We start from the raw sequence: 25,492 nt of genomic DNA on the forward strand, positions 1-25,492 counted from the left end.
TCAGTGCAAGCCTAGCGTCACCTGCATTTCCCCTAGCCACTTCCACATTATTTTCAGCACATGGATGCCAGGGATAGTGCTGTTGATACTAACATCAGGGCAAAGAGGAGCCGTGTCATTGGAGGTGGACTTCTCTTCAGTGGGGATGAACAGAGATACCCGTGCAATGTTTGATATTTCTGATTTCAGGTTGGACTTATCCACAGCCCGGATAGCAATGAAGATATCGGTGCCATTTCCAAAACTATCATCTTCCAGTTCAAACTCAAAGATTTCCTCAGAGTTGGCTTCCTTGGGGATGAGGTTGGTGGTGTTCACTTGGATGGAGGTATTGAACTTGTCTCTGAGATCAGCAATATTTGTGCTTATTCGGATGATGTACTTGGAAGCTAAAATGTGTGAGAGATGGGGGTGGGAGAGGGAGGGAGAGAGGAGTGAGAGAGGCCGCGACTTGTAATTCTCAAATCTTGAGCTTTAAAAACCTGTTCGGGATTACATCATCATCTCACGAAGTGACCATGAATAGACCGTATTCACAAAGATTGTCATCTCCTGTGTGCATTTGTCACTCTTGACAAAGTGGATCTAAAGCCGCTCAGTGATTGCCTAAAGCCTCTGAGCATAGATAGGGCTTGGCTGAAGAAGGGTGGTTTGGGTGCTAGTGTTTCCTGAATGTTAACGTGCTCAGACGATCTTAAAACACAGATTTAGTTAATTAGGTCAGGCTGTCGCCCACACATTTCATAAACACATGCTAGAAACAGAGAACCTCAGTCTCCACCCCACACCTAATTTCTATACTGATACTTTGAGAGCCAAAGTCTGGTAGCGTGGGAGAGTTCTTCCGCAGATGTTTATAGCCGTCTCTCTTCATAACCCTTCTCTAGAAACACAGCAAAACCTCATCTGTCAGCAGCTAAAACACAAAATCAAACCCAAAACAAAACAAAAAGCAAAATACCAAAGTTTTCTTTTCTGAGATAAAATATCTCATTCCTTAAGTAGGTAAGCTTCTTGGACTTTTTTTAAATCTTTAATTTTAATTTTAGAAGCCATTAGAGATCCCCTGCCTCTGTCTCCTCCTGCCTTCAACACCAACCTCTACTGTGTCTCTGTTTGGTTGATAAACTCGTCTTCAGGGCCCATACCACAGCATCTTACCTCTCCCGTGGTCGTAGTCATCTCCAGGAGCGGTCCAGGTCAGATTCACGAGCTTGTGCCCCTGGATGCTAGCCGTTAGGTCGGTGACTCGGCAAGGTGGAAAGAGGTCAGGAATGGGAGCCGAGGGGACGTTCGAGGCCATGAATGACCCCCCAGAAGACGTCCTAGTGAAGCACAGTTGCTTGTCTTGGACAGTATTAGTTTCAGGACGTGGAGGATTGAATTTTACTTCACCTGTGTTAAATATAAAGGGCAACACTGCTGAAAGGCAAGCCCTTCCTGTTTCTTACTGGATCTTTCTTTCTTCCTGTTTCTTACTTTTCTCTTCCCACCCACAAAATCCACTTTAAAGTTTGGCGACAAGATACCAAATCGGGTTGCATAAGAAGGAAATGAGCAAAGTGAGGCCTACATTTCTTTACCTAACAGGTGTTTCCTGATTGTAATACGAAAAAAAAAAAACCAACCCTGCAATCAATTTTTCTAACATTTGCCCTGGAATTATATTCCTTCTCTCATTTTTTTTCTTGTCTTTAATTGAAAATTTTTATTCAGAGGACAAATTTTAGGAGTGGATTCTTTCCTCCCACACATGGGTACCAGGAGTGGAACTCCAGGTGTTGGACTTGGCAACAAGCTCCGTTATTCACTGAGCTCTCACCGGCCTCTCAAGTTCCTGCCTTCTATAATGTCAGATTAAATACCATCTCCGCTATTGTCTTAAGAAGTCGCTTATTACTTTGATAATATTGTGAGGGCCATGGTCACTCTCATTTATTTTGCACTTAATCTCCTTGGTCTTGGAGAATGACCTTGATTGTTTAACTTAGCCTGTTTTCACATTCTCCCTACTTGTGCTTTATCTTTCTTGCTTGATTCCAATTTCTCATGAAGTAGTTTATGTTAAGAGTTCTAACACTTTACGCTTTTGAAAGAGACAGTGTCTCACTATGCAGCCCGGGGTTGGTCTCAAACTCATGATCTTCCTGCCTCCCTTTCTGGAGTGCTAAGATTGCAGGTAAATGCCACCCACTTCCAGCCCAATTGTCTCAGTCAATTCCTGGGAATTTATTCATGAAGGAATTTGCTTCACAGTCTTATATAAAACTAATTCTGTACCTCAAAGACTACTATGGCTCGTGCAGGCAATTAAGCACTCAGAACTCATCCAATAAAGGTGCTCTGTGCAGAATATGACATTATTCGGAATTTACTTTCTCGTACGTTCCACTTGTTTAAAGAGTTTTTGTGATTGTTGTTGGTTTTAATTAGGAAGGCAAATCGTGAAACCCGTTAGACTCTCTTGCTCTTGATCCACTCTGATCCTGAGCAAGCGTTCGAAACCCAGAGTGTTGTGTATGGTCTTATTTCTTAAAGATATATTTTTTCACTTGGTTACACATGGGCTTAGGGGGTTACCCTCTAAGAGTCTGTTTTGCAGTGGAAGAAAGTGAAGGACATATTTTGTCTTGTAGATGATATGACTTGAAACCAAATGGTTAAAAGCTGTGATTTGCCTAATTGGTTATCAAATGGGGGGGATTTTGCCCTCTCTTACAGGACAACGGCGGATGACTAGGGGCATTTTTGAATATAGTAACTTGGGGTTGGGGCTTTACTGGTATCTAGTGGACTGTTTGGTTCCAGTGATGCAGCAGGATCCTACAAGAAGTAAGAGTGTACAGAACAAAGGACCACCAGCCCCAAACACCAATAAGGTTGAGTGAGTGTCAGAAACCAAGAGACATCTTCGCATTATTCTTCCTCAAGGCTTACTGATTCTCCTAGACCCAAGTCTTTTGGTCCAGTCTGCAGACCACTTACCATTTTCAATCCAGCCGTCTATGTACATGACTCCATTCTGAGGTAATGTTCTCTGTTTGTCTGTTGTAATTCCTCCCAGAGCCCGTATTTTTATGCTGTATCTACCGTTCGTATCAAAAGCTGTAAAAAATCTTGAGTAGACACCATCATTCTTGGTAGCATCAGCACCTTGACAAGGAGATGAACGAATTCATGAATACCCGAAAGGCAACTTGACACCTGTGTTTCCAATCTGCGTGTGGATTAAGATTTTGCAAACAGAGAAACTGAGCGTTATCAACAAGGCTTGATTATGTATAGGATGAGGCTTGATGCTTCTGTATACATGTGTGTACATGTATAGAGACTTAGGTGTGAACCTTCTCACCCGGAGGAGACTGTTCCTTTTGGAATCAGAGGTCATTACACATGTCTCTCTCATGACTGGTAGGATGAGCTATCAGCTCACTAATTATCTGTCCTGTCAAGTCAAATTGCTTTATGTATATGATGGGGAAGAAAAATTCATAATTTCTCCCCAGAGGATGTTTGAGTAGGAAATACACTTACAGAATTCATTCTAATAAAGATTCTTCTTTCAGAATAAATAGACACATTCCAAAAAGGAAATGCAGAATTGTATTTCTTCTTTATAGATTTCTTAAATGCAAGAAAAGTGGGCAGAATTTCTTACTTGGGGATCAAGCCTAAGCAAAGTTCACATGGATATATGAATCATCTAGAACTCTGCTGGAATTCATCTTTGTTGATTAAAGGGTGACAGTATATCTTTACTAGTAATGGAGGATAGTAATACCTAAAAAGTGTGTGGTGAACATAACAATGAAGATTATATATATGAATAATATGTTTATATATGCAGACAGATTGAGGAGGCAACGGAGAGAAAAATGATTGTTATTCCCTTCCCTTAGTTGGGAAAGCAGACAGTTCTGTGCAGGCTCTAATGCTACTGAATTCAAACTATTAATGCACTTTAGCTTTGTAGAGGCCCAAACTAGACCCCTCTTCACGTTTCCCAATGTTTGAGAACGTGGCATGTATGAGCATGCTGAGAACTCTTTCACCAGGCCCTAGTACCAACTGTCGTCAGCAGGCCATGCCTGTTAGCTGTTCCACGGTGGTGTGTTAGAAGAAGAACTAATTTCTAGTTTCTTTGATGGTTACCTGCCCCATTATCCAGTAACTCCAGGGTCACTGTTTTTCCATTCACAGATTCAATCAAGGCTGTGACGCTGGCCCTGAGAATTGGCGAGACTCCTTGGCGAAGAGTTGCATAGACCGTTACAGGGCTGGGGAAGTTTGCTGTGTTCGTATTCACTACTGGGGTCACTGTAATTGGAGGCACTGTAGCACTTGCTGCCCGGGAGGTGACGGTCAAAGTGAGCGTTTGTGAGCTCGCTTTCAGGCTGTATTTCCAGTGGCCCACCTGACCAAAACACATGCAGATATTTCCAGTCAGGAACAAAGACTTAGGACAAATGCCTATGCACCCAAAGCATGTTGGGAGCATGTCTAGAAAGATGTGGGTGTCCTTGATGCTCTGTCAGTCGAGGCAAACTAGAGTGTATTTGGACTAACTATCAAGACAAACGTGGACAGGGATAATGAGGCCCAAAAGCTGCGGCCTCACGGATTACTACCTGGAGTTTCCAAGGATGGGTTTCTGAGGGACAGGAAATCATTTTCATAATCCCAAAGCCACAAGGATCATCCCGATTGCTATGCAGTTCAATTGTTTCCCTTTTGTTTGGGGACATAAAATTACCCATTTCCTCTCTCTTGACTTACCCAGCAGGCTGACTTCAATGAATGAAGAATTTTTATTGTTTTTCCTAAAGTCAATACTCACTCTTAAAAAAAAAAACCTACAGCCATTTGTAAAAAAAAAAAAAAATCTAATATGTAAGGAAGTGGACTTCATACCTTGGCAGTGCCTGGGACTTGGAGGTAGGCCATCTTGGTGGCTGGGTCTACAACAAAGCCACTTTGTTTTGTCCCACTGGGATCCCAGAGAAGAATCTGAGGAGCTTGTGTTGTCCAGGTGACAAGAAATAAAGTGTCCTTCCCCACTGTGCTGTCCACAATCACCGAGCCATTCATCCACTGGTCCTTCTGGAGATTGGCTCCCCTGCTCTCCAGCTGTTGAGAAGACAGAGACTTCACATCCCAGACAACACGGCGGGCATCTCACAGTCTTAGTACCAGGTCCTCATTGCTAGGAGCCAGCTAAATGGCCTGTACGTGTTCTTGAGTCCTTTGTGGGGTATTTAGGGTCATTTAAGATTCAGCTGTAAATTACTGTTCTACCTTCAAGTTCCCAATACTTCTTTCTCCACCAAAAAGACCACCTCCCTCTAAGGGTTTGCAAACCCCAGACTTCACACTCTCTGCTTGTCCTTGACATCATGACTTCCTCTCTGCTGTCTGAGTCTTGCTGACCCTCCAGGATTGGGTGCAAGCGTGACTTTCCTCACTTTCACTGACGTCTGTCTCTTGGGATACAGGGGTCACCCTTTTTCCTATGCGCTTCGATGCAGCTTTCTCCCTGGCCATTCTTTGATGCTCGTCGCCTTCTGCTTTACTCGTGGAAACATCCCACCTCTTGCTGCACTAAACCCCGAGGGGAACTGGCTGTACTCATTTATTACCCAGGGATAGAGGATATAAGTTAAAAATCACAAAGTTAAGCATACGGCAGTCCTTCTGAAGGGGACGGAAATAAACCGCTGAGCCAGGTGATTGCTGTTTGCCATAGAATGGAGTTGCTGCAGGGTAGGGGCTGGGGTGGGAAAAGAACAACAAGGCTCCAGCAGAAAACGTGATTTTGAAAATTGTCTCTTCCACAGTAATTCTTTCTGTCTATGGTGGTGCCTAGTAGAAGAGGTCTTCATGGAGCCAGGCTTTCTGGTCCCATGGGTGGACAAGGAATGGGTCTGGAGGTAAAGGGCTGCTGTTCTCCTGGTGGCTTGGTGACAAATCTGCTCTCCTTCCCATTTCCCTCCCTGCTTTCTCAAATTAAAGGAAAATCATAGACAAGCCTGGGTGCTTCTCAGCTGCTGAATTCCTTTTGCGGGGCACATTCCCTTTTTTGGCAAAACGTGACCCTTGAGTTTATTTTTAAATGTCCTGCAGGACAACCAGCATAGGAGCCATTGCTGTCTCCCTAGATGACAGACACAGCACATCTGCTGGCCCCCAATCCTATTGTTTGGAATCTGTCACCCAGGCTTTGCTGGGCCCTCCCCCTTCATGCCCACTGAAACTTGGGTTGAAAGTTTGAATGCACGCGTGTTGTTGTTTATTCTCTCTAGGTGAAAACTCAGTGTGCAGTGTCTGCAGTCACTCAAAGAGAGCACTCTGAAATCCATTTGCCCTCCTCCAAAGTAGTCCCAAGACATTTGAAAGATAATTTGAGCTTCTTGGTGTTTTAGAACCATATGAGCCCAGAGAATCTTTCTGCTCCATGCTCTGAGAGGTAAGATTCTGCACTCCAAGTCAGTAAATAGTGGACCCAGAGTCAAGACTCAGGAGTCTGAATGAACTGCATGGGTTTTTTTTTCTTTTTCTTTTTTTTTTTTTTTTTGTACAAAGTGCTAAAAAAAAGTCTCTCTGCTATGGGAAAATCATGGCCAATCACAGGGACTTGAGCAATGGAAAAATAGGGCAATTCAGGTCTGAACACTTGTCCTAGAATATGTATAGATGATCTGTTCTGAAGACAACACAAGTCAATCATACTACAACCTGTGCTTGTTAGCAAATGTTTACAAGAAATTATTAGACATGCCATATAAGGTATTTCATTGTTTTATAAAATAAGTTAATTCCAACAGCCACATTTAAATAGGTAAGGTTGTATTTGGGTGTCAAGCTGAAGACTCTGCGTTTTAACTAAAGCCCAGAGGAGTGTAGAACTCAAAGTGTCTAGTAGCCTCGTCTGTGGTTATAAGCAGATGTGAGAAGCCACAAAGTAAGAATCCCAACCTGGATGGAGCGCTGAGAGGCAGCTCCATTTCCTGACGAAAGGGCTGCAAAAGCATCAACAAGGCCGTTGTTCTGAGCCTGATCAGAAGCATACGTCTGCAAACCTCCTAAAACACAGTTACATTATCAGAAGTTATATTTTAGGAAGCAAGTATTTACAACATTGCAGCCATAGCTAAAATAGCAGGATAGATAATACAGATCAATATCAAATATATGTGCACACTAACTTAGAAGTTAATACTGATATGCGTGTGTATGTGTGTGTGTGTGTGTTCATATGTTCGAGACATAGTCTCTTGAAGCTCAAACCAGGTTCAAATTTATTCAAGAATAACCTTTACACCAGATCGTCCTACCCCTACCTCTCAACCACTGGGACTACAGGTATCACACTGTGCCCCACTGATACTGACTTTTCAGTACTAGCAACGAATAGCTTCAGAAACACTGCCATGAAGCTGCTTCAATTATCTGCACAAATCTCCAAGAGTATCTCCATCTTAAAGGCCATGTGCTTTCACGTGAGAGTCTATTAAACCATAGATAGACCCCTCTGATTGGCTTACCATTATTGAAATGGTTCTCCAGAGGATTGCTTTATACCAGGACCATACTACACTCACACCCACAAAAAAAGATTCTTATGTCTACTCTGCTTTAACAATAAAATGCCATTGATTGATGCAAAGGGGAGTCCTCTTATTTCAAGAGAGGACCCCGTTTGTTTCGTGTGTCTGGCCCTGAGGCCCCTTGGCTGCAGTGAGGCTAAAGTGTAAATCTGCTTCCATCCTTTGCCTGGCTCGTGCTCTGTCTGTCCTCCATTTCTTTCCCTTTGAGAACCCTCCTTCTATAATCACAGATATCCAACCCTCCATCTCAGGCCCAGCTTCTAGGGAACATGAGCAGATATAAGAGGCTCCAACAGTAATAATTTGTGTTTCCAATACTATCCCTAAATAAAAGAAAATGTTCATTTTTCCTGCTAAAGAAGCCATAGTCAGAGGAGACCTCTCTGAGTCACGTTTGTGTGTGGGACTTGGATATGCAACACACTGATCTTCTGTGGAGAAACTGCCTGTGCACTGTGTGATTGCGCCAGCCTTCTGCATTGTTCACCGGGCTCTTCACCTCTTCCCTCCTTCTCCTTCCTGTCTTTCTCAGGTAAAGTTAAATACTTATAAAGTATCCGGGAAGGGCTCCCCAAGTGGTCACGAAGGTGTAACACAATTATACTTTCTGTAGTTTGGCCTAGTCCTGGAACCAAGACCTTAAAGAGAATAGATGGGGTCACTTCTAACGGTCATTTGGGAGAAGCGTAGCTGTTGGCTGAGATGACTCTATGTCTTCTTATTTTTTTGCCCCGGACTCCTGAGATCACTGGAGCCCAGGGTCGGCCGTGCAAACACTGGTGGGTCTCGGCAGAGCTCCCCTCACCTGTCATTGTGGACAGCTGCTCGAGCTCTTTAGCAGCAGCCGGGCCCAGGGCCACTGTATGAATGATGGCTCCACTCTTCTTCACCAGGTCAAAGCAGGCGCCGATGTTGTTGTCCTCACCGTCGGTCAGCAGCACGATTTCAGATCCATCGGTCGGATACTTCTTCTTAATCACCTAAGGGCATGATTAAGAGCGGGAATCAGTCTTGGGGTGGGCAGGGGGGTTGTGGGAACTGTATTTACACGGGACAGGAAGGAGCAACTGCAGAGGGAACATGTGCAGGGCTGGGGATGCTGGAGGAGCATCTGTCTTGCAGAGATACTGCGGTAGCGCTTCAACACCATGGACGTCAACAGTGACTTCTTCTTGTTAGCCTGCACAGCTGTGCAATGCACGGTAGCCCTGGTGATGGGCAGTTCTGGGGAAGGACACAGGGGTTTTGAGTTTCTTTCATCTGATCTCTCCCTGAGAAGCTTCAAGAGATTTCAAGATGCCCTCAGAAAGCATCAGCAACCAGCTGAGGGATAGTGGACCCCAATGACATTGTAACTTTGGCTTTGTATTCTCTGACAATATCAACTGCATGCTGGTGGCCATAGATTCTGACTGGACAGTGTTACCCAGATCACAGAGGTAGCTACCTGTCCTTTACTATCCCTTCCGATTAAAGCAAACACTTTGTTCTCTCTCTCTCTCTCTCTCTCTCTCTCTCTCTCTCTCTCTCTCTCTCTCTGACACACACACACACACACACACACACACACACACACCACCTTTTGTTTGCTTTTTGAAACAGGGTCTCACTTAGCCTACACAGTCACCAAGCTCCCTGTGTAGGCAAGGATGATCTTGACCTTTTGACCCTCCCACTCCTATCTCCAAAGTGCTTCCTACAGTTGTGTACCTAGATACACTTTTAATAGCATACAGAGGGCAGTCCATCTGCCAATGTAAAAAAGATTACGATGGAAAGAAAATGAAATAAAGTCACTTCTTATCCATTTAAGAAGACCAGACTCTACACATCACTGAAATGATAGAGAGAGACCAACATGCAGGACAAACAGTCAAGGTCAAGTAAGTCTTGTGGCCCCTGTTCTCTGGATGAGATTGTGCGGCCAGAAGGCTGGAGGGGAAGATGCAGGCACAGGAGACTTCTCCCCACTGCGTTCTCTGAGTGCTGACAGTGGGCCACCACACAAGGTGACTTTGATGTATTAGAAGGGAGTGGACTGTGTGGGCTGAGACTGTGGACACCGGAAAGAGACAGTGCCGAGGAGTCTCAGAGCTGTGGTCTTAACCTTGGTCTGACCAAAGTGCTTCTGGTACTAGGAAGTAAGATCTATGGCTCAGTTTGGATCCCTTTGTCTAATTTCTCATGATTACTGTGTATTGTGGAGTAGGTTGGAGTGTCCATGGTTCATCTCAGGGAGACAAAGGTAACTGAGTTGAACCATCAGGTAAGAGCAGGTGGCTCTGCCATAGAGTACGAGAATGGGAGAATGGGTAACCTAGTAGAGCTGGGCGGAGGAGGCACACCAGACGTCTTCTGAGTAGTGGTCTGCATGCAGAAATACCTGAATGCGTCCTCATGCAGAAAAGGACGGAAGCATGAGAAGTGAATTAGTGAATTAGAAGTCTGTATTTTTGGCACTCTTTGACCATTGCTTTAGCCTTGGTCATATACTCCTATTTGACACCAGCCTTGTATGGAAACACCAGAAATGAAATTTTCACAGAAGCAAAAAAATCCCAAACACTTGCAAACTACCATAGCGAACACGCCTTACTGTAAAGGCTGCTTGAAGCCCGGAGCATATAGACGTCCCTCCTGCAGGTACTGTGGGTAAGCTTTTGGTCAGCAGGTCTCTGTCAGCAGCACTTTTTATCTGTTTGAGTTTGCTTTTTACGTAGGCCGCGCTGTCAAATGTCACCATCCCGACCCAGGATCCCTGCTCCACAGTCTGGAGCAGGAAAAGCTTGCTTGCCTGATTAAGACGGTTAAGGCGGTCATCATCCTGAGGAACAAGCAAATAAAAGGAGTCAGGCTGGCGCTTACACCAACAGGCTACCAGCAGACCAGGCTAAGGTGCATCTGGAAGTGACTGCCCAGGGTAAGGGTGTAATCAAGCTGTACTCTCTTATGGGGCCTAGCATCCACTTTGGGTAAAATTTTAGAGTGTTTGCATAAAGAGCAAAAGACAAAAAACTGTATTAGGCAATCACTGGAACAGATTGCATTAGCATTAGTAATAGGTCTAAGTAAGGCTTATATGGAACTCTAGACCTATGTGTGTTAGTAAAATATAAACTGTATTAAGCTTATTATTCAGATCTTTGCTCATAAGTTGACATCAGTTTAATTAAACAAAGGGGACAGTTGATATTGAGTATGTGGAATGAGGCAATGTAAGCTCTGTGTCTCTGTGTGTGTGCATGCATGCTTGCTTGAGTGTGTGTGTGTGTGTGTGTGTGTGTGTGTGTGTGCACGTGTACTTCTGCGCTTCTCACCGCCTGGAGCTCACTGGTCTAAGAGCCACAGGGATTTGTCTATCTCTACCTACCCAGCGCTGGACCACAAGAAAGTTTTGGACCTTGAACTCATGTCCTTGTGTTTGCAAGACAAGCTCTTTGTCAGCTGGGCTCTAGCTCCAGCCAAAGACGAGCATTTCTGATGACAAAGCTGTTGCTGGGTTTTGGCCCTCCTGTTGTGTTTACTCTCTACCAAGTCCAAATTGTGGGCCGGATTGTATTGCACATACACCTATGATCCACATCCCCCAAAGGAAGGCTCAGTGAACATACTATCATGCTCCCAGACTTATCCAGAACTAGACACAAAATTCTCTGTGCAATCTGCAGCAGAGAGAAGGTCGGCGTGGGTGGCTGAGTCGTCATGGGCGTGCTCTGCCGATAGTCCTCGGAGCCCTGGATCACTTCCCACGTGCTGCGGAGATTGCACCGTTGGTTCTGGGCATTTGGGGCTTCCTTGTTGTGGTTTTTTTCTGTACAGAATTCAACAACCTGAAGTTGCCAATACAATAATACATATAACATTAATGGACTTGTTTAAAATATCTAACAAAATAACCCCCGTGTGTCCCCACCCCAGGCTCCTCTGCTACCTTATAGCCATGACTCGGTGTCACAATGGCACATGGCGCTCCCGGGGAAACTCAGTCTGAAGTCCGTTTCCACCCTAGTCTTTAGTGTCTCACGGGACCTCAGTGAACAACCCGCCTGCCCCAAGGTGGCTTCCCTTACTCTTCTGATTTTCTACCGACGACATCGCCCCTTTGCGCACCACACTTGGCGGTATTCCTTCCTCTCCCTGTCCAATCGTCTCTCCAGCTTCAGACAACTGGACTCCACTTCTTTGCTTCCTGAACCCCATTAACCAACATGCTGCATTCAACCTTGAACGTGCATCATTCCAGCTCTCTCTAAAAATCTACCTGGAGATCTGCTTTCTCAAACGCCCCGCCTTTATAATGACGTCATCACTCCCCGCTGGCGCTTCCTCACCATCTCTGCCTGAACCCTGTCACCCAGCTCAAGGAATCAGGAAGTTGTTGCTTTCCTCCCTCAGCAAAATAACCAAGGTCTGGATGTTTCTTCCTACTAATAGTTCATAATCCTCCCCCGCCAACTCCATTTCAATGAAATCTCCGTCACCCGAGTCCTCGTGGTCTTCCTTTACACGGTAGCCTGACTAACCTGGCTTTTCCACGTGGCTGTTTCTCCAGTTTGTTCTCCCCACAGTGTTTGAGAACTCTTCCTTTTACTCTGATATATCAGACTTTTATATTTATATAGCATGTGGTGTTCTTCGTGTGCTGTGTGTACAGATATGTGAGTGGGTGCACATGCAAGCCTGTTCATGTGGAGGCCTGAGGTCAGTGTTAGATGTCTTCCCTCAGTCGTTTCTGAGACAGGATTTCCCAGTGAATCTGAAATCTGTCTGTTTAATGAAACTGGCAGGCAGTGACCTTCAGTGATTACTTATCTACATCTCTCAGTGCTGGCCCCCTTGGCTTTTGCATAGGTTCTGGGGATCTGAACTCAGGTTCTTTCTGCTTGATTAGCAGGCACCTTACTACCGAGTGGTGTCTCTGTAGCCCTCCGAGACCCTCTGTGTGGTTGACTATTATTCAAGCCTTGTGGCTTCTCACACCAAACACAGTCACAAAACCTAATGTAGATTTTCCCTTCACGCCTCACCTTCCTGCTCTGTTCTGTTGGTCTTCAGGCTAACCAAGCTTCTTCACCCCTATCCCTTTGCTCCTGATTCTTTACCAATGAGAGCCTTCTCTATCACCTGCTTCTTTGTAAAATTTATTTTAGAGGCAGGGTTTCTTCGTAATTGTTGGTACCTGTCCTATAACTAGCTGGTGTAGACCAGGCTGGCCTCGAACTCACAGAGATCCGCCTGCCTCTGCAGGCCTGCGCCACCACTATCCGGCTATCTCCTGCTTCTTGAACCTGCCTCCTTTTACTCCTTTCCCTCATCTTCTATCCTGCTAGAGAATGTCCGTCCTTCAGTCCTCTGTGGTCTTACAGTGCAATGGACAGATGGACAGATGTCAACAGACTCCTTTGCAATCCAACCATGTCACATTAATTTTGCTTCCTCCAGATATGGCTCTGTGTGACACAGAGCAGGAGTTCTGTAGGTTTGTTTTCTGCAATAAGATTATCCTAAAGAGAATCAATTTCCCCCCTCAAGCTGGTAGTCTCTCTAAAACTTGATTCTCCCTTGGAGCACCTGGGCAAAACCAAAACCAAACTGCCTTCTCTACATTCATAGAAACACTGGGGGAAGAACACGGCACTTACAGAATCAATAGTTTGAGAGTACATTACGGATGCCTTCTCAACTTGTTGTTTGTCTGGTAAGAACACACAGTCTTTTCCATAGAGTCCGGTTAATTTGTCCTTTCTGCAGGTTCCTTTATTGACACAACTGCCTCCCTGGCACCAACGGACTACATTTTCCCCGGTGATAGCTGCTGAACATCTGAAAGAGACATTAAGGTTAAATGCTTAGGCAATGGGTCCATAACGCACCTGAAATTTGTAAGATTTTTTTTAATTGAACCAAGAAGAAATTACATATCTTCATATAATAAAAGCACTAAGTTTACACCAGACATTTATGTGGCCAGAAAGTACCTGGGGAGTCTCAAGAATAGTGCCTTGATAGCCCGAGTTAGGCCAGAGTCCTCAGGCTCCTCCAATCCTGTCTCCTTGTGCTAGAACATCGAGAGTCCTCTTAGCTTCCCTGCAGGACTTGGACATCGTCGCTGTGCTACTTACTTGTCCTAATTGTTTATTCCAAACAGTTTTTGTACAGCTCTTGTGTGCTCATTGACATTTAATTTCTTATTTGTTTATGGGGTCTATTATAAATTGAATGCTTTCCCCTATGCTTCATTTTAAAATTACGGATTTGAGTACATAAAATAATAAAAACATAAAAGCATAAAAGAATATTTGAATACTCATAAAAACTAAAGGGAAGAGAAAAACATGTTTCGTCATCAGAATTAAATGAGTCCTGGCTTGTTGAAAGATTTTCTGAGTGTCAGCACGACAGTGCTTTGTTTTCTGATTCATGAACTTATTGAGGTGGCATATTTAAAATCTTAATACATAGATATGTAGCACATTTTTGCATAGTGTAGTTTTATTGATTTTTTTCCCTTTTGACATTATATGAATTCACCCTAACTTACTAAATTTACTTTTTCTGTTAATTTTTCAATACCCAAAATAAAATGTGTAAAAATAAACACATGAAAATTTGACCATATTTTTAAAAATCTGTTGATATGGCTTGTCTATCATTTACTTACAATGGATTTTTAAACATGAAATAGTTGCCTGAGAAACGGGGAAAATGAGAGCTCTGATATACGTTATATCTTCTTTCCATTGCATATTCTTCTTTTCGTGTTTCACTCATTTCCAGGTTTTTGTTTTTGTCCCCCTGCCCTCTTCCTCTTAAACAAAGACTCTCCTGCCCCAGGCTGGTCTCAGACTGGCTCTGTAGTTGACCATGGCTTTGAACCCTCGCCCTCCTGCTCCCAGCTCCAGCATGCTGTGATTACAGGTGTCTGCCATCACACCTGCTCCGAATGTTCTTAAGGTTCCACAGTCAGTGCTATGGTTGCAAAAGCATGGATCGTTCTGCTTCTGTGAGCATATTTCTTTTTTCTTCTGTTTCCCTTTTCACCCTATTTAGTTCACGTAAAAGAAAAAATTTATGGGCAGTTACATTTTTTTACCTTATTCTTTAGTTATGCCTTTCTCTAGTTTTGTTTTTTGAGGCAGGTCTTTGCTGTGTAGACCAGACCAGCCTTGAATTCATATCCTTTTGCCTCAGCCTCCTGAGTGCTGAAATTATAGCTGCATATTGCTGCAACCATCTATTATTTTAATTCTTAAGTGCACAGAAAAACTTTCACTACATAGAGATATGAACATATAGAAAGATTTTTACTACCTGTAGATATAATCTTAATATTTATTAACTTGCTATGCATTAATATTAGTAATTTACATTTGTAGACTTCAGTACATAGATATGTATAATTTGTATTGTGTGTTTTTCAATTTGACAAGTTTATCCAATTGTAAGAGATTCTGTTAGTTTTTCCCATAGTTAGAAATTTTCTTTATATCTTAAGAAATTTTACCTCTCCTTATCTATTTTTCAAACTCTGTTAAGTTACTCTCTATATAAATTTCTGTTGATATACATTATTATATTTAATTCAGTCTTGAAGTGTATTTAAAAACTGACAAATAAAGGTTCCTTTATTATGATCCTTTTTCAGAAATAATCTCACCGAATGATTGCTAGAATCTTTGAATAAGATACATTTTTTTTCTAGAATTTTATAAATTAATAAATCAATTTTTGTTGAATTTATACATTTCATGTATTGAAATCCTCTCTGCCTTTGTTTTCTTTTAAGTCATTTAGAATTATTTTGTAGTTTTATTCAGATTCATCTTGAGCATTTCTTCCTGCATTTTCCATTGGGTTGCTATCTTCAGTGAAGTGTTTTTCCACTATATTTTTGCCAAATTCTTTTTTTTTTAAATTTATTTATTATGTATATAATATTCTGTCTGTGTGTATGCCTAAAGTCCAGAAGAGGGCGCCAGACCTCTTTACAGATGGTTGTGAGCCACCATGCGGTTGCTGGGAATTGAACTCAGGACCTCTGGAAGAGTCCACTATATTTTTGAATGAGTTATTGCTAACACATGGAAAAGCTCCTGGAGCATTCCCTTTGTATCTTGTCCCTGTGTTGATGTTTCTTACAACATGAACTATTCACTTGACTTTCTTGGGTTTTCGAAGTAGAACGCTCATTTGTGTAAGTGCCGTCTTCTGTCTTCCCCTATGGTAGCCTTGTTTTGTTCTGCCTCCGTTTTGTGTGCTACTGAATCGGATACAACTTCCTGAATAAATGGCGACAACTGTGCTCATAGAGGCCACCTTTGTCTTCTTGCTGGGACTGTCCCTACCATTTCTTCATTAAATATAGTACAGTCTGTCGGGTCACATAAATATTCTGTAGTATATGAAAAGAGTAACTTCCTACAGCTATCATGCTTGGATTCGTTATGGGCCTACACATACTTTAAACGTTTGTTTGGAAGACAAGGGACAATGAATATTACTAATATAGATAAAGGTAGGTTTGCTCGTTTGTTTGTTTGTTTGTTGAGACAGGGTTTCTCTGTATAACAGCTCTAGCTGTCCTGGAACTCATTTTGTAGACCAGACTGGCCTTGAACTCACAGGGATCCACTTGCCTCTGCCTCCCGAGTACTGGGATTAACCTGGTAAAGTTTTTATCAAGAGGGCATGGCCATCGTGTAGACTAATGTGCTCTGTAGCCATTGAAGGGAGAATAAGTTGATAAATACTACTAGATCTCAGAAAACAATGCGCACACATCAGCCATGCTCTTAGGGGAGGACGCAGTACTATTTAATGGTGTGGAAACTTAGAAGGGAGAAGTTCGGGATGGTGCCTATTGGCTGAGGTTTGAGTTGTCAAACCGACATGTGGTCATGTCAGTAAAGTGACTCTTGCTAGTGTGATGGAGATTATAAGCAGAGGTACCTGGCAGCCTGTCCATCGCCATGACTTACAAAACAGGAACTCAGTTAGCAGAACCACTTGACAGAGGATCGAAAACTGGCATTTTTAAAGTAATTCAAGAAGTTTGCTGTGTTTAAAAATTGTGTAGGTAAAGTCAAAATGTCCATACCTTACTGCTTCTGGTTTTCCTTTGGATAGGTAGAATTTCTCTTCATTGTTGTATTCATCGAACACCCCCCATCGGAGATGAGCCCACTCGTGGAGAAACGCCCTCTCTGAGAGGAAAACAAATCAGATGGCTGAAGATATAAAGCGGGGTAAAATAACCTCACGCTAGAAAATAATTCTTCTAAATGTTCGCTTTGCTTGGCTTTATTATTTACTTCTAAATAATAAAATTAGGAGCTTGCTTCCCTTACCGTGACCTAATGTGAGAAGTATGCAGTTGTGTGGAATGCACAGATTTATTCTTGGCTTGCTGTGTGTTCATGGGGTGATGATTAAGGGCCGGGAGGTTATTCCCCCTGTCAGGCAGCTGCCTCACCCACAATATGTGATCTTAGGGAGGACATGCAGGATAAGAGAGAGATTGCCTTGCAGTACAAGGGTTAAGTCCTTTGCACAGCGTGGGAGTACTCTGTAACGCCAGCCTTTTTGCTGCTGTTCGCCTTTGTGCTCCAGAATTACCACGTTTCTGGGGATTTTGCTCTGGGCCACAACATCCTCTTGTTCACCTCTGGTTTTTGTGACACCTGCCTTCTCTAGTTGGCATCTCTTACTGTCTCTGCAGCGGTCATTACTGCTCTTCTCTGAAAGCCAAGCTTCCGTCTAGGCCTGGTGGCAAGTGCCTGCAATCCTAGCTATTCAAGAGGCTGAAGCAGAAGGACCATTAGTTCAAGTCCTGCCTTGGCAACACTTTTGAGAGTCTGTTGCCAAAGCATTAAGAAAGAAATATTAAGCTCCGAGTCCCAGCTGCCACCCGAACATGCTCAGAGTGGACCAGACACGCCTATTTTGCAGTTTTCTCATGCCCCATTATGGCCCTGAGCATCTTACTGTCATCGTAGCTTATCCCCGTGAAGACAGACAATATGATTTCCCCCCTGTTGTATCTGGGCACATCCTATCTAGAGATGATTTGGCACCATTAAGTATCTGTTTTATCTGGATGACTCTTAGTGACTTGTGAACATCTTTCAGGCTGGCTGAGTCTGGAGAGCTCGGTGGGAGGGGCGTGCCAAGGAACTCAATCCCTGCTCTGATCTAAGGGTTTGCACTGGATTTTCTTCTAAGTTCTGGAAGGGAAAAGACTGTCAAGATAGCAGAAGATTTTGAGGGCAAAAATCTGGGGTCAAGATACATAAATAAGTGATTTAAAGGGAGGGTGTGATCCACAGCTGTGACAGCAATCGTGAGCGCAGGACCAATGAGTTCAACACACACTTATTGAGTCATAGGTCAGGGATCTCCTGTTCCTGTTATGGGAATGAAGTGGAGTAGTGTAGAACAAAGGGGCAAAGTTCAGACCTTGCTACTCAGTGCGTAATGTGTGGGGCTGAGGCTTGCGGCACCACGGCTTGCCCCTTTCCTCTGCCTTACCTAGGTTAAGAAAACCAAGCTGATAGTGCAGGAGTCTAGTCTTTTTTAGATCTTAGTATTTCAACACTAGTTATTCAAGAATACTAGTTATTCAATAACTAGCCATATATATGTAGCTCATATATGTACTTTGAATATTTCCTTCAAGATTGCTCTATATAGCTCATATTGATATGATTGAGTATATTTTTATTTTTGTAAGGATTGGACTTTTTCTTTAATTGTTCCTTCCTTTTAAGGGTCTTCCTGTGTAGCCCAGGCTAACTCAAACTCAGGATCCTTCTGGCTCAGCTGTCCTGGAATTATTGGTTCAGAGAGAGAGAGAGAGAAGAGAGAGGAGATGACAGCAAAACAATTCTGTCTGCTACCTAGAGAGTGGTACCCCGGGCAACACTACCTGGAAACTTGTTAAAAACTCTGAGCCTCTCCCAAGTCCTACAGAATCAAGACTCAAATTCTGCTGAGTCAGGACCACAAATCAATTTTGCCTGAGCATGCTGTCACCATCTGGTGGCTATCTTATGAACTGCAGAAAGGAGATTTAATCCAGTCCCGAGAAGCCCATAGATCCATAGATGTCTAAGGCTTCGTGCCAAACAATTTTATTGTAATAACCCGGTGCTATAGTAATTCATAAAGTTGCCAAAGTGCCACACATCTGCAGGTACACAAGTCTATGTTAAAGTATAGCTCAGAAATACCTAGCTCTGGCTGCTTGTTTTAAATGAAAAGCTTGCTTCACTGGCTTCACTGGCTTTCTTCCTAACGTACTGTCATCTGTAGGCTTATGCGGAAAGAGAACACAGTAGTTAATACACAACCGGTGTGTTAAGGTATCTGCTGGAACTCTTTAGCTGAGTCCATACCTTGTGGTCCGTACTCTTTCAGCTTCTTTCCTGCTAAGAAGTTGGGGGTGAGGTGAATCCTGAGTCCCTTCTCTCCACATGCTCCCACGTGCTCGGTGTGTGGCTGGTCCTCACCCACAGGGCTGGTTACTGACACCAGGACATCGGCCTGGAATGTAGGAAAAGATGACCATACCATTTCAGCAAGCAGACTGGCATCGCTCACAGCTGAGGGACTCAGGCGCAATCCCATTTCATGCTACACTACTTCACCTCCAACACGGGAACAGAAACAAAAGCTAAACTGCTGAAGAAAATCGGCCCAAAAGAACTTGTTCTCACATTTTTGATGGTTTCGAGTTTGGGCCTCTCATACTCAGGTTTTGTCTTCCAGCTTTCAGGAATTAAAATGGCAACATCTTTGAAATAAAATCTTTTCCCCGTAGCTTCGAACAGGTATGGGGAGGCTCGCGTCACCATGTCCTGGGAGGAGAGAGAGAGAGAGCACATGTAACAACGTCACTGTAAACAGACCGAGTTACAGGTCACTCAAACACGGGTCTGGATCTTCTTTTTTTTTTTGGTTTTTCGAGACAGGGTTTCTCTGTGGTTTTGGAGCCTGTCCTGGAACTAGCTCTTGTAGACCAGGCTGGTCTCGAACTCACAGAGATCTGCCTGCCTAGCTGGGCAAGGCCATGGCATCCTTAATAGCAGCGATCATTCCTCCTGAGTGTCGATCACATCACAGAGCAACACGGAACAGCACAGACTCTAGAGGCAGATGCCCGCCCTGACTCCACCACTTCTTGTGGAACATTAGACACTTTCCAGTTCTTTTTTATTCAATTTACCATTTTAATTTTTCCTTTATGTTCCTGAGTAAGACTGACTTTGTACAATCCTTGTCTGTATTTGGATTAAATTTATATTGTCTTCATTGAATATGTAGGGCAGATAACCATGGTAAGACAGATAACCATGGTAAAATAATACATTTTATTTTTTTATTGATTTTTATTGAACTCTACATTTTATTTGCTCCCCTCCCCGCCTCTCCCCTTCCCTTCAACCCTCACCCCAGGTCCCCATGCTCCCAATTTACTTAGAAGATCTTGTCTTTTTTTCTACTTCCCATGTAGATTAGATCTACAGGCGATGTCTCAGAAAATTAGGAAACAACTTTCCTCAAGACCCAGTATTACCAATTTTGGGTATATATCCAAAGGATGCTCAGCCGTGCCACAAGGACATGTGCTCAACTATGTTCATAGCAGCATTGTTTGTCACTTTCCGGTTCTAAGCTCTGATTTCACCACTTACAGCATGGGAAACGTAGCTGTGACTACTTCACTGATGACATCACCCATGTGACACTGTCGTGGAATATTAGTTTAAGGTGTATTACATTTATTTGTGCTGTGGAATATTTAGTGATATAAAGATGTGTTGCATTCTTTTATATTGTATTTGCTTAACTCTGTAAAGCTGTGTTATTTTGCACTTAAAACACCTGATTGGTTTAGTAAAGAGCTTAATGGCCAATAGCAAGGCAAGAGAGAGAAGCAGTTGGGGCTGCCAGGCAGAAAGAATAAATAAGAGGAGAAATCTAGGGAAGGGAGTGAGGAGCGGGAAAAGGAGGAGAGGAAGACACCAGGGGCCAGCTACCCAGTCACACAGCCAGCCATGGAGTAAGTAGGAAAGAAAGATATGCAGAATAATGCCCAGAGGCGAAGCATAGTTAAAGAGAAAAATGGGATAATTTAAGTTAGAAAAGCTAGCTAGAAACAAGCCAAGCTAAGGCCAGGCATTCGTAAGAAAAAAAAAAATCTCTTGTGTTTACTGGGGAGCTGGGTGGTGGGCCCCTAAAGAGGAAAAACCCACCAACTACAGGACACACTAGGAAGCATGTTCTCTTGACATTAATATTTATTCACTATCATCTTGTGTCCCCATCGCATTTGATCCCTCAACCATAAGTAAAGCTTGGACAGAGGAACCAAGAACTGGGCTAAAACTCTCTAGGTCTCACAGCACACGGCAGGGAGAGAATATGACATACCTATGAGTTTCCTAACAGTTAAGCTAAATCTCATGATACATATTAACGATAGCATTCATTTTGGTATAGTATGTTTTAATATAGTATTAAGAGTTAGATTTAAGGAACAGCATCTTTCAGTATTTGCAAATTATGCGTAGCTTTATTTCTTAGCAGTGAAGGAACCCCAGTAGTCTGTGTTCCTGCAGGCTCCCCGAGCGCACTGTGACAGGGTAGAGAGAGAGAGAGTGGTGTATAAACAATGCTGTAAGTAGGCACTGGCTGGGTCAGCTAGGACAGATGGGCGTTGACAAGGAAAGAAGAGAACTCTGGTGTTCTCAGACCGGCAGGGGAAGGGAGTCAGTGCACAGAGAGGAAACCAGGAGTGATGGGAGGAAGGCTGGGGTGGCCTCTGCTTTGTGCAGTATGGTAAGCCATGGCTGCAGAATGGAGACAGCTGTGTGTCCGTGAGTGCAGTCGGAGGGTGGGAGGAGAGAAACCGGAGTCGGCGGCTACAGATAGCGGGTTAAGACACGTTTATTTAAATGGTAGGGGAATGAGAGATTGGGCACGGGGTTTGTTTGTTTTCATTGGAACTATTATAATTTGTAGATGTGAGTGGAAAAGGATAGTGCAGAAAGGAAGGAGGGCTTGCTGCAGGAGCAGAGACCCGGCCGGAGCAGACCTAGTAGGGAGATTGCCCAGTTGGAGAGGACCTGGGAGGAAGACAGTTCAACGTGGTGATGGGAGGCCGCACTTAGCGAATGATGCAGAGCTGAGTCTTGTTCCTGCCCGTTTCAGTGGATGAACCTGGGAATTTACGTTTTTCCTCCAAGCCTGACCCTCCCCCCATTCCAAACTGTGACAATAATGATTCCCATTCTAACTTAGAAAGCATGCTTAATGCTTTGCGTTTCTATCCCCTGACGTCCAGATTTTAATAATCATTGGGAGAATTTAACATGCTACCATTCTCCCAATTTAATAAAAATAATAATTAAAACCACCAAATGATTGATGGTATAAACCTGACTATGTTTGAATACTTGTCCATGATTCCCCTTGTAAACTGTGACTATTTGACGCCTTCCAGGAGAAGGTGCAAGTAGCCTGAAGTAGATGCCGTTGTCTGCAGGTTTTAACAAAGGCACATGCCATCTGTTCTGCATGCTGAGAGCATGATATCATATCTACATAGATATTTTAACTCTGGGCAAGAGAAGGGTGTGAGACATTATTTACTGGATGGGGCCAGCATTCCCGAAGGACAAGCATCAATGCTGATGGCAGATGGATTCCTGGTATCTTATATAATGTTGTACTTTGCAAATAAATGATAAAAGAAAGACTGATTGACTGAGCAAATTATTATGATGAATGACAAATTAATGCATGAGTGCCAAGCCAGATAGTCCCTGGGCTCTGTGCATCGAAGAGACACTTCCAGATACTCCCATTGATACTTGTGTCCCTTTGTGTGTGTGTGTGTGTGTGTGTGAGAGAGAGAGAGAGAGAGAGAGAGAGAGAGAGAGACAGAGAGAGAGAGAGAGAGAGTTTCTCCCTGAATTCCTTCTGTGCAGTGTCCTCCCAAGGTTTCTGTATGGAGCAGTGGCAGTATTGGCAGTGGTGGGCAGCACTGCTGTGGTCCCCTCCTCCACACACTGGTAGGACACCCTTGAATACTATCTCCCTGAAGCTAAGCTGACTTAGTGGGGCTATGTGTCCCAACCATACTTCCGGGTAGAGAATCTCCCCTCACAAAGGCTGTTGGAGCAGGGATTGAGGAGCCAAGAGAGGCAATTGCACTCATCAGTGGCAGCTGGGCTGGGGTCGGGGCATTCCCTGAGATCTTCAGACATCAGATATCTGGGGCATCAGATAGTAGGGGCTGGCTCTCTCTACACAGGGACCCTCCAGACACCATCAGACTTAACTGTGTTCTTGTTGCACAGAAGAAAGAAGTGAAAGCCAACTTAGCTCGCATAGCTCAGACCTTGCTCATTTTAGAAAGTCAATTCAGTAACTGCGGTGAGAAATCAATGATTTTCACCAGGAAACCCACCAAAGATGGCAAGGGCAAGCACTCTGAAGGCTCAAAGCTTCGTGGAACACCAAGTTGCTGTTATTAAACATAAGGTACCAGTTTCTCCCAGCATATCCCCAAAACACACTGGCCTGAGACAGAAACAAACCAGCCATGCATCTCTTCCATTTTCTACTTTGCTTCTTTCTCCAGGTATCTGCTTCGTTTTTGTTGTGACAATCAACAGCCCACCTGAGGCTTCTGACTACTGCTCAGTTTCAGGCACGGACTTGCTTGCACTGAAGAGGGTCTGAAGGCCTCCAGGGTAGGCGTGAAGACGTCCCTGGAACTGCCGCACCTCTATCTCCCACACCTGTTTGAGTTATACTCTGGCCAGGAATCCTGGCAGACAGAAATGGTTCTTTACCCACACACCATGATGCATCCCGGGGAATCTTCTGGACTTTGGTCCTAGGAACCTTCCCCCTAGAAGGGGTAAAAGGGCAACTAATAGAGGAGGGGCTCCAGGGGCCCTAACCTTCACTGCCCAGCTGTTTGCTACATAGATTCAGAGAGAGAACAGTCACTGCCTCCCGTTGTGAGCTCACTGTTGACCGTGCAAGGGTCCCATGAATAGTGCCCATCCAAGTGTCACACAGACAGCCACCAAATGTGCCACTAAATAAAACTACAAGTCATGAAAGGGACAGTGAGAGGGTGTTGATGGGGATGGGAGGGACAAAGAGTAAGGGTGGCTACTAGTCAGAATGCATTATGTAAATTATAAAATTGTCAAAGAAGAATTAATATTTAAAATGCGAATCTAAAGATAACATATTGCCTAATAATAAAATGGGTATACAAATTAAACTAATGCACGAGAGAGAGAGAGAGAGAGAGAGAGAGAGAGAGAGAGAGAGAAAGAAACAAATACAAGCATAAAAGACAATAATGTAAAAGTACTGTTAAAATGTAGCAAAAAAAAGCAAGTAAGCAAGCACAAACAGGTGACTGGAAAACAGTGGCAGTAGCTGCGGTTATTAAGCTCCATCTGTGTCTTTGTTACTGGTGTGCACTTCTGCATGCTCCTCACAAGGCTCTGTAAGAGAACCACTTATTGTCACCCATTTTACAGAACAGGACACTCACCCGTTTCACAGCAATGACCATGGATGTGCTTTGAGCAGACTGAGGACTCCAGGGTGATCTTTTAGAAAGTGTTTCCTTATTCCCAGCCCTTTACTGTGGTGGAAGAACTCTCTCCTCTCTCTACCTGATGACAGTTTGGATGGTTCTTCCAGCTCTCCCGGGACAAAGAGCTTCTGTGTACCTTTTCTCCACTTACAGAAGAGGCGACAACGGTGTACCCATGTCCCCCTCCCGCACGCACCTGCAGCAGCCCTGAGTTGACCCCTTGCTTCCAGGTTAAGCAGATGCAGTGCATCTGTCCACTGGAAGGGTTAAGTGAAGGCTTGCCCGTCAGGCTCCTATTTAGCCTCACAGGTTAGTTTCAAGTAGAATAACAAGAGGGTCTACTATGTGGTGGTGGTAGCAACCTGCAGAGGAATCACCTACTCATTATCTGCTGAACAATTAATAATTCTCAGTGACAACCTACAGCCAGAAAATACAGATGTCATTCGTTAAGTACCAACGACATATCTAACTTGGAATTATGTGCATTGCATTCACCTTGTTTCTCATAAAAATCCTAGTGGGTAAAGAGTTATTGCTTTCCTTTTATAGATAGAGAATTGGAGATTCAGACATAAAAGTGTCTTGCCAAGTCAAGCAACTAGAGCAAGACAAATCGTGTTCCCTTTAACACAATATTATGCTTATTGTTGATTAAACACTAGTAGCTAGAATAGTCAAAACATAGAAAATCGCCTCTTCGCACACACCTTTATGTGTTGAATGAGGGCTTCGTCTTCGGGCACATCATGGTCGATGGCAATGACGATGCCTTCATAGCCATTTTTGTTCAGCTGGATGAGGGAGTTGCTCAGAACCCCTTCCAGAAGGTGGAGGACCAAGATGAAGACAGAACTCTTCAATGACCCCATCGTGTAGATGTCCCTCGGAAAGGGCTGGTTGTAGAAGTATCTTTACTGCTATATATATATGCTCCGAGACACAGTTCTCCTTATCCAAGGTGATTTATTATAGGTCTTTAACCTCTTGACCCCAAATGGTTCTTCGCCACATTTGTCTACAATAGGAGAGTAACTATTGTTTAAAACCAAACTGTGTACTTTGAAGTGTTTCCATCTAAAAGGAATGTTGGGCTTGCCTTGGGTTGTGCCAGATGCTTGAGCAGGGGTGGGGGGAGTCTACATCCGGTTCCCAGAAACATGCCTGCCAGAAAAGCAGGTTGGCCATTGGGAGATCTGTTGACTTACAAATATTTGTCTAGTCAGGGACACGGATCCACCCACCACCACTTGAACCCCAC

The 25,492-nt window shown here is 43.8% G+C and overlaps 1 protein-coding gene across 1 annotated transcript; it reads right to left on the reverse strand.

Annotated features, from left to right (window-relative positions):
• Clca1 (chloride channel accessory 1) lies at window positions 1-25,103 on the reverse strand. Its single transcript, XM_005357392.1, has 14 exons — window positions 24,942-25,103; window positions 19,319-19,459; window positions 18,998-19,145; window positions 16,702-16,807; window positions 13,247-13,427; window positions 11,216-11,434; window positions 10,201-10,428; window positions 8,410-8,584; window positions 6,973-7,079; window positions 4,912-5,127; window positions 4,153-4,414; window positions 2,986-3,153; window positions 1,162-1,395; window positions 1-389 (listed from the first exon to the last, which is right to left on the reverse strand). Exons 1-14 carry the CDS (start codon window positions 25,101-25,103, stop codon window positions 1-3), a joined length of 2,736 nt encoding a protein of 911 aa, XP_005357449.1.
• Between the last annotated feature and the right edge of the window lie 389 nt (window positions 25,104-25,492).

This window comes from Microtus ochrogaster, chromosome 21 (genome assembly GCF_000317375.1).
Source record: "Microtus ochrogaster isolate Prairie Vole_2 chromosome 21, MicOch1.0, whole genome shotgun sequence".
Classification (NCBI taxonomy): Eukaryota; Metazoa; Chordata; class Mammalia; order Rodentia; family Cricetidae; genus Microtus; species Microtus ochrogaster.